Source organism: Polistes canadensis, unplaced genomic scaffold (genome assembly GCF_001313835.1).
Source record: "Polistes canadensis isolate GaletaPanama2010 unplaced genomic scaffold, ASM131383v1 scaffold_45, whole genome shotgun sequence".
Taxonomy (NCBI): domain Eukaryota; kingdom Metazoa; phylum Arthropoda; class Insecta; order Hymenoptera; family Vespidae; genus Polistes; species Polistes canadensis.
In genome coordinates, this window is record NW_014569592.1 from 519,458 (window position 1) to 532,042 (window position 12,585).

Consider the following 12,585-nt stretch of genomic DNA (forward strand, 5'->3'; position numbering starts at 1 on the left):
TATAATTGGTTTTAATAATAATTTATAACGTAAAATAAAAATGAAATATTATATTTTTTTCTAAAATATTTTTTGAATATTACAGTTTATTCAAATAGTGCGTGGAATAAGTGTAATCAAAGTTTATTATCATGTAAGTGGTTTGATGACATGATAGATTAAACTTAAGTGATATCGAGGGACGTACGGAGATTAACTGTTATAACTTGTTCGAATGTTGTAAGATATGTGTACACTCAGATCATATGTAGAGAGATACTTTTTATTATATTTTCTTAAAATAAAAGTTGTATTTTTATATTTGGTTCGATGAAATTTTTGGATAAAATGACAATCGTATGATATAATAAGTATTATTAATAAATAACAATAGACGATTATTTGCTACTTCAAATTGATTTTTCGTCATTTTTAAATTCATGGCAAAGTATTTCCCTTACAATTAAGGTACGTGCAAATATCTATTTTTTATATAGAATTATTATAATACATTAATAATTTATGTTTTGTAGTATAAACATAATAATTTTATTTTAAATATTAATATGTAAATCGCTCAGAAAAAAATGATATGAGAATTATTATTGTAAATATTTCTTGCGAATAACAATAAGCCGATATTCATTATGTTATTAAAATTAAGTAACTTTGCACGAAGGAGACCATTGCTCTTGAATTCTATGACATACGGATTTTTTTATACATGTGCTGAATTTGCGCAACAAAGTTATAATAAAAAATTTAAGGTAACTTACAATTTTATTGATTAGAAAAAAAATAAACTATTGTTAATTATTTTTTATTTACTTATATTTTAGATTAATCAACCAGTGTCTACATATGATGTAGAATCACAGAATATTGATAAACCAATATTTTTATGGTTAAAAAAGTGCAATAATTTTTTAGGTTTACTAGATAACGAATCTTCAATTTTAACGGAAGAATATAATTGGCCGCGTCTTAAAAGATTCGCTATTTATGGTTTTTTTCTAGCAGGGCCATTGTTACATGGATGGTATATTTTATTTTAAGATTTATATAAAATAAAAATACGTATATATAAGATAATTACAGAACTATTTTTGGACAATTAGAAATTTTTGATGAATTAAAATGTTTTTAAGTTAAATTTAACATAAAAATTATAATTTATATAATTAAAAGTTATTTCCAAAAACAAAATCTTTATATAATCAGGTACAAATGGTTAGATACATTTTACAAAGGCAAATCTATAAAATTGGTTTTAACTAAAGTATTTGTTGATCAATTTATATTAACACCACCACTGGTCTGTTTATTCTTTATCAGTTAGTATATTTATTTCACATTATAGTATTTTATTTTTTTATACGATTGACGAATAACTTTCATCATTTATTATAGGTATGAGTTTAATGGAAAGTAAATCTGATATTTTAGAAGAATGTAAAACAAAGTTTGTTAAAACTTTTCAGGTAAGTTATTCAAATATAAAATACGTATGAAAATTATTTGTCTACCTAATCCGCTTTTCATTGTCAAAGTTATTTTATTTATTACTTTTCAGACGTCATGCCTATTTTGGATACCTGTACAATTTTTTAATTTTGTATTAATTCCCCCTACTCTACGTATCACATATGTTAGTATTGCAGCATTATGTTGGGTGAATATTCTTTGCTATATAAAAAATGTGCCTTTAGTTAAATTTAATGATAAATATTAAATTAAAAGTATATATTCTAGTATATATTTCTCTCTCTCTCTGTGTTTCTTTTTCTGAAGTTATTACTATTATTAAAAGTATGACAATATTTGTATCTTTGTTATCTCATTATTATTTATTTCCTTCGGTTAAAGAGCATAAGTAAATTATTTTTCATGTATCTACAAATAATATGACATGCTGCTATATTTTATTGTTTAACACTACAAAATAATTATGTATATATTGGCAGCCTTTATACATTATTATTATTATTATTATTTTTATTATTATCCATTATTATTACTATTATAATATTTAGTAGTAGTAGTAGTAGTAGTAGTGTAGTATTAATAGCAATTGTAGCAGTATAGTATAATTGTTATAATTATTATATCATTATTATCATATTATTACAACAAACTTTACAATAAGTCAGACATGACTATTTTAAATATAACTTTCCTTTTTATTATTTTATCATAAAAAATTTACAATGAAAATTTATAATTATTTTGACTGACTATTAAATTATAAACTTATGTGATATCGGCATTTTAGTATAAAAGAAAATTTCACATAAAAAAAATAATGTGACAAATGAAAACACTGTGATGTAATAATTAATAAAACGTCAAAAGTTTTGTATGTAATTTGTAAAATGTTGACTCAAGTACTGATGTCTTATAAAACAAAAATATATATAATACTTTATTAAACAAATATCATCAAATTTACGACGACTCATAGTATAAACACGATAAAATTCTGCATGTAAGATATAGTTTTCGTAAAACAATAGGTATAGTCACTTTGGTAGCACCATTAACAAAATGAATGAAGCTACAATAAAATGTGTCTACTGTCATAAAGAATCCTTCAATATCACACTCTTGATGAAATTAACAAAGATTTACTCAAATTTGATAAAATGAGTAAATAAGTTTGTTATTTGAAATACTATAATATTAAATTAACAACCCTGTATGTATGTGCAGACATATGTCATATAAAATAAAAATAATGATCTTATTCTTTTTTTTAAGTTTCTATTTACAAATCTTGACTATAATCATTTACGTATTTATAAAAGAGTAAAGACTAATAGTATTACGTAGATAAAATTAAAATCTATTTCGAATAAGTATATAAAGTTAATTGTAAAAACAATTTGTATTGTTGTTAAATTTAATTTGGAAAATATTTCTTTTTCTTTCCTCTTGTTTTTAATGTATATTTAGAAGAAACAAAAGTTGCGTGTAGTAATTTATTAATCTAAAGCATTTATACCAAAATATATAAATCGTGTATTAATACATTTATATATTTTCTCAGGTATAATATAATGGAATATCACAAAGATACTATTGCCAAGTAAAAGTTTTTCTTTACTATATATGTATAATACTGTCTGTTACTTTTTGACAGTACATCACAAATATTGTCAGATAAAAACTTGTTTTCAGAAAAACAATTGTTCCTATATTATATTTGCATTAAATTCCATTGACCAGTCTTATGTATACGATGAAAGCAACGTAGCGTGCAATGATATATAAATATATGTGATTCAACGACAATATGTAGCTACAAAATGTTATTGTATTGCTAGGCATATCGAGAAACATATTATCTAAACTTACTTTTATTATTTTAATCCTTCTCAATTGGTTTGTCTAATTATTATATATGATAATATTTAGGAAAGATGCCTAAGAGGGATCCAGCCCTACCTTGCAGAAGAAAATATATTCATCGTTCCACTTGCTGTGCGTTTTCTTACAAGACGTGCTGCTACTGCAATGAAATATTTTATAAATTATATTATGAAATTAAAAATGACACAGATAAACAAAATCGTTTTAAATCAACAAGTAATATTAACCAGTTGCATCTTGAGGAGTAAGAGGTTTATCTATTACTTTCTGTATTACATTCATCCATTGTGTTCTATCATCATCATTTTGAGCGGACAAGAGATAACTTCTATCAGGTGTTTCAAGAGTAAAGGAAAAACCTTGGTTTCTAGCACCCAGCGGAACTCCTGTTTTAACTGCAAATCCTTCTGAACTATGACCCAAGAAAATTTCACCTTTTGGATGTGCATCCTTTATGTCAATAGAAAAAAATATTAAAGGAATATTTTCTGGCGATAAATGCACATGCACACATGTAAGTATGTGTACAAACCATAGGATCATCATGGTACATAAGTTTCCTTCCATCTAATGTAAACCATCTCTTTTTATAAGCATCGCTATGTCTAGGACCTGTCTTCCAAAGAAATCCTTCCCGTGGAAAATCTCTTGTAAGTTGTGATAATAATTCAGCCTCTGTTGCACCAGGATACGCAACTTGTAAACGATGTAATTTTGCACATCGTATAGCCAAATACCAATTGGTAATAACTTCTGGATCTTCGTGATATACATAGATATGTCTTGTAGTGCCATCTTTCATAAAAGATATTTGCAGACTATTTTGGTTACCAGTTTTAGCCGGGGCAAAGGCTACATTTAATTCTGATATCCTGAGTATAGCTTTTGGTTCCTTTATCAAACAAAAAAAAAGAAGAAAGATATTACTGAAAAAATATGCTCAAAATAATATTAAATGTTTTAAAAGAGATTATAATTATTCATTTAAATATACCTTATTTTCTTTAACATGATACTTTAAAGTATCCTCTGCTTCACAAAGAACAAATTTACGAGGATGATATCGCGAGTCTTCCTTTCCACGCTTCATTAAAAATCCTTCCATAAATCCTGATACATAATTCTGCCTTTCTGGATGACAGAATTCTTCCCTCTCATATTTTGCTCGTATCCATTGTTCTACCAAAACCCTGTTGATCAATGAAACAAATTTTTTTGCATTTATTTAAAAATATACTTTTACATTCAATAAATTGATAAATTGAAATAGGTGTGCTAATTCCAAAAATATCTAATCGTGGCACTTATGCTAAATTTCCTGTTTTGTGGTATGTAACCACTTCCTGCATTATAAGAAACAGATTATATAATATTATTCGCATTATTTGTTATTAAATTTTATTAATTCATTTTGGAAATATTGAATAATATTAAAGAAGAGAAAAGATCTAAAAGTAAATACTAAATAAATGTATTTATATATGTAAGACTTACTGAGGAGCATCCACATTTGGTTTACGGTAACAAGGTGGTACGCGCTCTTCATAATGTAATCTTGCAACTATATTACCTACTTCACGTATCCTATTTACTTGAGAGTCCTCCCATCTATCTAGTTTTAAATGTTTTACTTTTGAAATATGTGCACCCATAGACCTATGTACTCCAGCACACCTTGTGCAGACAAATATTCCTATATTGTAAGAAGCCCATTCTGGGTCTGAAATATATACACATTTTGTTTTATTTTATTAATATAATATTATTATTAACTCTGTATACAAAAATATATATACACACACACACCTACGCGCACTACGTTTGCAATAATTATTATAACATTCTAAAATAACTAAAGTACTCCAAAGTATTCTAAGTAATTAAAAAACTTTGACATAAGGATTTATACTTCAAAATTAGTAAAAAAAGAAAATGTCGATAAAATGTATTATTTAAAATTAAAATTATTCTCTTAGTTATGTCATTAAACAATTTATAATCATCAAGAATGATTGTGTTCCAAGAAACGTAACCACATTTTCTTTCAATAAAATACATTTATACGCGTTACTATTAAATAGATCTCGACAAGAATAAAAATATAAAATATTAATAATAATTTATTACACACAGAAAACACTCACTTTTAGCTCCACAATCCGCGCACACATTATTTCCAGGTTTTTTAAGTAATTCTACTAACAACTTCTCGTTCGAGTCCGCCATCTTAAAACAGTCGCTATACAACCGTTTTCAAGTAATATGTGTTTTTGTCTAACTATGCTTCAAAATATACCTTAAGACAAGTTCACATAAAAAAGGGCTACGACTTTTAATAAGCCGACTTAACATGAAATAATTAATTTCATACTCATGAAAAATGTCTACATGTCGGCGGTGTGATATTTTTAAAGAATATATGATTTGCAATTGAAAAAGATATCACAATTATTCCTCTTCTCGTCATATCATCTTTATTAGGTAAGTATACGATTAATAAAAAAGAACATTGATAGCTTTTTAATACTTTCGAATATATTAAAAAAAGAGATTTCTTAGGATAATATTTATGTATATTAAAATAAATCGTGAATTTTGTTGTTTGTGTCAAAACTGTAGACGAATTATTATTATTTTAATATTATTGTTAAAAAATATATTATTGTGTTTCTATACTGTGTTTTTTTTAAATTTCCCGACGAGGAACAAAAGCGCCGGTGTCGCCATTGGTTGCGTAGCGGCGTAAATTATAATCACACCGCCTGACAAATCGATATTCCTCTCAAATATTGACTTCGCGATTGTGCTTGGTGTCGCGAGCAAGTCGCGCAATAGCTGGTAATGTCCTTTTAAAAAAAATCCGAGATTTCGCGAGGGTGATAAAGCAAGAGGGACAACGAACAAATCGGTCGGAGGATCGAGACAATATAATATTCCATTTAGGAATATATTCTCGAAATAAACGATGATTATTGCACCGAGTGTTGTGTTTTTTGGGCTGACCCTACTAAGTGTCTCCCACGCTAGCATCGAGTCAACACCGAGTTCCTTCAACGATCATGGAGGTGATTTCATTTCTCTTTATTTCTCTCTCTCTCTCTCTCTTACTTTTTCGAACGTGTGTCCTACATTTAATCGTTCTTTCATAATGCTATATTTCAAAATATACATATATTTTTCCCAATAGATTTACGGATCTCTATCATTGACGTATTTTTTTTTTTTTTTAAATCTATTCACAATCGATCCTTCAAAATTATATTAAGAAGAATTAAAGGATTATTACTATAAGTGTGATACACCTTTACAGGTGCGATCTCTCCTGTTCATTTAGTCCCTCCCCTACATTCATCCATCTTTATTTCTATCTCTGTCTCTCTTGATCTTTCTCTTTTTTCTTCCTGTCTGTGTGTGTGTCTGTCTGTCTGTCCTATGTGACTGTCCGTCCTTCTGTTTGTCTGTCTATTTGTCTGTCTGTCTGTCTTATCTGTCTGACTATCTGTATGTCTATGCTGTATGTCTGTCTGTCTGTTTCTCTTTCTCTTTTCTCTCACTCTCTATAGCACCTGCATTCGCCCGAAACTGTTATGGCGAATTCATTGACCGGTCTCTCTCCTCGATAGGTGCTCCAATATATAAGCAATGCACCTCGCGCTGGGGCGGTCGATAGACCATGAAAAGGGGCGAAGAACGATCGTTCGTTGGAAGAAAGAAACGAATTAATTTTCCCCTACCCCCCACAGGTTTCTTTCATCCTCTCTCTCTTTCTCTCTCTCACTCATTCCCTATATTACAAATTTCGATGACGATGACACACACACACGACTCTACGGGCTTCTTCTTCCTGTTCTACGAATCATGTGTAACAAAATATATTTACCTATGTATATATATATATATATATATATATATATATGTATGTATATACATATATATAAGCGCGTGAATCAGGCCGAGCTTTAATTTTGTTCGGTTAAAAGAAATGAGAAAATTTCTAGTCGATTTAAAATTAGACAATTTCAAAAGAACTCCCGAGACCCGTTTCGGGATTTCTCAATAAAAACCTATTTCCTTTTTTCTTTTTGTTAGAGTTAGAGAAAAAGAAAGAAAGAAATAAAGAGAAAGAGAGAGAAAGAGAGAGATTTATGTTATACATGGTACATATACGTGTTACATATCTAGGATACTCACTGATAACCAACTATGTACTCCTTATCGATTTATATTTGCAGTTGTGTTGCATTGCGATAAACGATGCCTTTTAAAATTAGGGCGAAGAATTTTGTTTTTATCTATTCATTAATTTTCTTATTAAATTCGTTCCATGATATGATATCCGCATAGGTCTAACGAGAATTTTTTAATTACCCTTTCCCATACATATATTTATTTTAATATTAGATTACTTTGTTAATAATCCATGGTATTTTAATACGAGAAATTTTAATATTCAACATAAATAATGTATGCATGTTTATGATGAAGTTAAAAAAAAAAGAAAAAAAAAGAAGGGAGAATAGTTCCTAATATTTATTTTTTTTTTTTTTTTTTTCTTTTTTTTTTTTTTTTTTTACATTTATGTTCGTAGTTCCGCGATTGGATCTTGAAAGTCTCGAGAGCGGTTATCACGGCCTGGTCAAGGAGAATGAAACTCTCGTTGAGGTGACTCCACAGATAAGAGCATTAGGAGTTAAAGTTTGCTCTTTTCGTATTGCGAATAAACACCATGGCGAGGCACCTTTCGAAATTGTATTAAAAGAGAAGGGAATGGCCGAATTAAGAGCCCTTCGGGTTTTAAATTGTGAAAAACGACGTAATTACAAATTTGACATCGCAGCTGTTGGCTGTAACGGTGGACAATCTGAGAAGTATGTTTTACATATATATATACATATATACATATATATGTATAGTATATTATAATATATATATAGATATAAGTACTTCAGAGAAAACGTTTAGATAGAAACTAAGAGGAAATATTTCGATAGAACAAATATTGTTCTAACTCTTGAACGTTTGTTTAAGAAATGATGTTAAATATTTGGGTCGATAGATCGAGTTTCGCACGGCAAAATGCCAAAGTCATACACGTCTTTGCGCTATTATGCTGGAATTTATTGTTTAAAAAATAAGAATAAATATGATACTCTATTTGAATACAAATTTTTAATATATTGTAATTATTCGTTCAGATATATTATTATTATTATTATTATTATTTTTCTCTCGAAATTTTTCTCTTTAAAGATTTTTGTTTCTCTTTTCTTTAATCGCGTATTAATTTTTTTTTGCCTGATTAAGATAAAAATATAAAATCACGTCGATGTTATTTCAGTGCAACGGTTCATATCACAGTGGTAGATGTTAACGAATACGCGCCACAATTTCTGCAACCAGCTTACGTTAGCACTGTAGATGAAGGACGACTTTACGAGGAGGTCGTACGCGTCGAAGCGTCCGACAGAGATTGCACTCCGAAATTCGGGGACATATGCAAATACGAGATTCTAACAGCGGACCAGCCGTTCATTATTGACAATGAAGGTGCTATACGTAACACAGAGCCATTGGATTACGAGCGTTCCCACAATTACATTCTGAGCGTGGTAGCCTATGATTGTGGAATGAAACAATCAGCACCAGCCATGGTGACCATTAAGGTAAATCGAGTATGCACACCAGGCTGGAGAGGTATTCCAGAGAGAGTGGACTATGCTGCTGGTTCAGGATCTCAACCACTCTTACCATCTGCTAAATTGGACCTCTGTGATGCACCGTGCATATTGCGTAACATTCGAGCTACTTTGAATCTCGTGACCGATCACATTGGAAAGGGTTGCGATCGCGATACTTATACCGTACGGAGTCAACGAAAACTTTGCGGTGCATCTCACGATAGCGTAGATCTTTTACCAACACCAGGACCAGCTACATCATGGACCGCTTCTTTGTCCCGCGACGAGGGCAGGGATGCCGACGAAATTTTCGAATTCGACGGAGTCGATTCAGCCGCAATAATACCGAATAATGTACTCGAGCATTCTCTGGCACAAAAGTTCACTATCAGTGCATGGGTTAAACATCGTCCAAGGTTAAGGCAAGATCCTCACGTTAAGGAACATATTCTTTGTGCCGCTGACGATCATAGTAAGCATTCAAAGTTTTCTTTCTTTCTGTTCTGATTTTTTTTTTCTTCTTCTTCTTTTCTTTTTCTTTTTTTCTTTTTTTTTCTCTCTCTCTCTCTCTAAAAAATGGATGTTTCTCACTCGTGGATAATAATAACGCTATTGTTCTCTCGTGTTTCAGAGATGAACAGGCATCATTACGCTTTGTTCATAAGAAATTGTAGACTGATCTTGTTACTACGACGAGACTTCTCTGAAGGCGATCCAAACATCTTCCGTCCAGCTGAGTGGCGTTGGAAGCTCGGTCAAGTATGCGACGATAAGTGGCATCATTATGCCATACAAGTCGACTTCCCACGCGTAAGTCTTTTTGTCGATGGCGAGGAATGGCGTACGGATGAGAAGAACCCTGAGGTTATCGACGATTGGCCGTTACATCCCGCGAAAGGCGTCAACACGATGCTCGTTGTTGGAGCTTGTTGGCAGGGCTCGGATAATAGAACGAAACATCATTTTCGTGGTTATCTCGCCGGGCTATCGGTTCTCGTAGGTCGTAATGAAAAGCCTGACGTATTATCCTGTTTGAGGCGTTGTCAAGAGGGTTTACACGTACCGTCCATGGACCTACTTCAACCAGGTACACAGTTGCTTACCAATTCCGATTTAACGGAGGTACGCATAGACGGCGATAATCGTACGAACGTCGAGACTCTCCTTCGTCGTATAGGATATTCTAACACACGACGCTTTCCAACTCCCGGTCGTCGAAATTTCCGTCTCGATACTGCCGTCGTTTGCGCAGGTAGCGAAAATTCCGAACTGCCAGTACTTATCGTGCAATCTTACGTGACCGTTTTACCACCACCTCGACCTGGAATAAGCGTTAACGGTACCGGTTACGTAGCTAGGGAATACGCTGACTTTCGTTTGGGCGTTCGCGTTTTCCCCGATGCTCGTGTTACCGCTGGTTCCGCAGCGAGATTGGATGCATGCGCCGTCAGCGTTTATCCCAGTTTAAATCCCGACCACGAGAGCTTAGGTTTACCAGGCGATGCTCTTCGTAGATTCCATTCCATAAGCGCACGCGTAGATCGTGACGGCGTTGTTCTTTCCGGTGCTGACACACCTTACAATTATCAACAATTGATTCGACTGATCATGTATACGAATCGTAAGCCAGCTTATTATCTCGATCGCGTATTCAAACTTACTTGTTCCGAATTGAGCGGTCGTTTCGCTAGTAACGAATACGTCCAAACACTAGCCGTGATCCATCCGAAAGAAAAAACAACAGTATTGCCGCACAGTAGCTCGGGCGAACCGCCAATGGCCCGAATTGTTGAGCCTCTTCCCGGGCACATGCAAGAATCCCCTCATCACGCCGAAATACCGGAAGGTTACGCGACCAGCGTAATCCGCGAAGGTAGAAGAACGATGGGTGGGGGTGGTGGAGGTAGTCACGCAGTTACGATCGTTGCTGCTGCCTGCATCGGTTTCTTGCTATTAATGGCCGTCGTTGGGGCGGCTAGAGTTCGAGGTGCCGCGAAAAGGCGACGATCGGCTGGCGACGAATTGGCAGCCGAAACAGAAATGGCCTGGGACGATTCGGCTCTTGCCATAACGGTCAACCCGATGGATAGGCTGACCGAGCACGAATCTCATCAGAGCCATAGAGACGAGGACGTTGACGATTCCGGAAGTTCCGATTCCGATGATGGTTCCTTCAGAGACGAGGACATCGACAGCTCTGATTGTGACAATGATTGCGAACTTAACAACGGCCGACACCGTCGTCACAATTCGCCTCACGATTTGGAGTGGGATCATCGTGACGTTTAAATTACTATTAATCCCTCCTCTTAACTTTCGTCATCATCTTTATTCTTCAAGATGGTATCGTTAGACGAGTACCGACTGTCCGAAGGAACGCCAAAATTTCCTATATCTTTGAAAACCCCTCCATTCCTCGATGAACCATCTATGACGCTATACGCGATGCTTATGACGTTGCCTAAATCTTGACGTTTAATTTAAGACGACGATTACGAAGAATTAAATAACAAAACGTTGTTATTATCTTTCAAGTAACTTTCAAGGAAGTACATTTTTTGTGCATTACCTACTTACTTAGAAACTAACTAAATAACTAGGAACTTATATACGTCAACGATATAGACTGCGGTTATAGGCTCGCGAACTTTTGCGATTTGATAAAAGCGTCACATTGTATCCGTCCCCGTAGTTGGCATAATCGATCCATTGCAAGGCAATGACACACGGCAGTCAGTTAGTACTCTTCTTACGTACCAACGGAAATTGTAAGAGTGCGGGACGCTTTATCGAATAGTTAAAACTCTTTCTACCTATACACAATACGTCGAGCTGATGTATTTTTCTTGGTAGATAATTATTTACACGGGCACGCAAGAGATACTTAACAAACAAACAAAAAAAATAACAAAAATTTAAAAAAAAAAAAAAAAAGGATATGCATCGAGACTAATTCTCGGTGAACACTCGGTAAACACTCGCAGCAAATTAATTTATATATATATATACATATATATGTATACAAATTAGTAGTCGTAGGACAAGGGAAACTTTTTTTTATACTCCTTACTATTATCCTTTTATTCTATTCTATGATTACTATTTTATGGATTTATTAATTTTTTTTTTTTGTTCTTTTCTTTTTACTAACGTTACATATACATATAATACATCTTATATTATTATCCAATATTATATTAAATAATAATCAACTCTCTACAGGCAGTTATATTCTATTGGAGAACAGAAAAAAAGCGGTAATGAGATGCGTATTTTCTTCCTTTTATTAGATCCTTCGGTCTCTCTTTCTTTCTCCGTTACTATCTTCTCTATATATCTATTTCTATCTTTCACTATATAATCTATCCACAATTAAACGATATTTGATCTCACGAACGTATCCTCTCTTTATCTACGTAATAAAGTTTCTTCGAAAAATGCTTGGAAAAGAAATACACTATCTACTACCCTATTATACACACACATAACAGAGACACGCGCACACACGCACACATATATATATCGTAATAAAAAAAAAAAAAAAAAAAAAAAAAAAAAA

At 32.6% G+C, this 12,585-nt stretch overlaps 3 protein-coding genes across 3 annotated transcripts in view; 2 read left to right on the forward strand and 1 right to left on the reverse strand.

Annotated features, from left to right (window-relative positions):
• The window catches only part of LOC106785058, a 3,549-nt gene extending 1,674 nt beyond the window's left edge, over positions 1-1,875 (forward strand). Inside the window, exons 7-12 of the mRNA XM_014745200.1 lie at positions 86-133; positions 592-746; positions 819-1,018; positions 1,201-1,313; positions 1,390-1,460; positions 1,553-1,875. Of these exons, the coding sequence (XP_014600686.1) occupies positions 86-133; positions 592-746; positions 819-1,018; positions 1,201-1,313; positions 1,390-1,460; positions 1,553-1,711 (746 nt within the window). The 3' untranslated portion in view covers positions 1,712-1,875. The remainder of the gene's footprint in view (positions 1-85; positions 134-591; positions 747-818; positions 1,019-1,200; positions 1,314-1,389; positions 1,461-1,552) is intronic.
• Positions 1,876-3,162: 1,287 nt separating this feature from the next.
• LOC106785123 (arf-GAP with dual PH domain-containing protein 1-like) lies at positions 3,163-5,599 on the reverse strand. The gene is made up of 6 exons (XM_014745306.1): positions 5,493-5,599; positions 4,843-5,068; positions 4,343-4,538; positions 3,881-4,240; positions 3,576-3,798; positions 3,163-3,487 (listed from the first exon to the last, which is right to left on the reverse strand). The coding sequence occupies exons 1-6, from the start codon at positions 5,572-5,574 to the stop codon at positions 3,420-3,422; spliced, it is 1,155 nt and encodes a 384-aa protein (XP_014600792.1). The 5' UTR covers positions 5,575-5,599; the 3' UTR covers positions 3,163-3,419.
• A 521-nt stretch (positions 5,600-6,120) lies between these two features.
• LOC106785126 (calsyntenin-1) lies at positions 6,121-11,942 on the forward strand. Its single transcript, XM_014745313.1, has 4 exons — positions 6,121-6,413; positions 7,937-8,216; positions 8,687-9,498; positions 9,658-11,942. Exons 1-4 carry the CDS (start codon positions 6,314-6,316, stop codon positions 11,313-11,315), a joined length of 2,850 nt encoding a protein of 949 aa, XP_014600799.1. The 5' UTR covers positions 6,121-6,313; the 3' UTR covers positions 11,316-11,942.
• Positions 11,943-12,585: the final 643 nt, after the last annotated feature.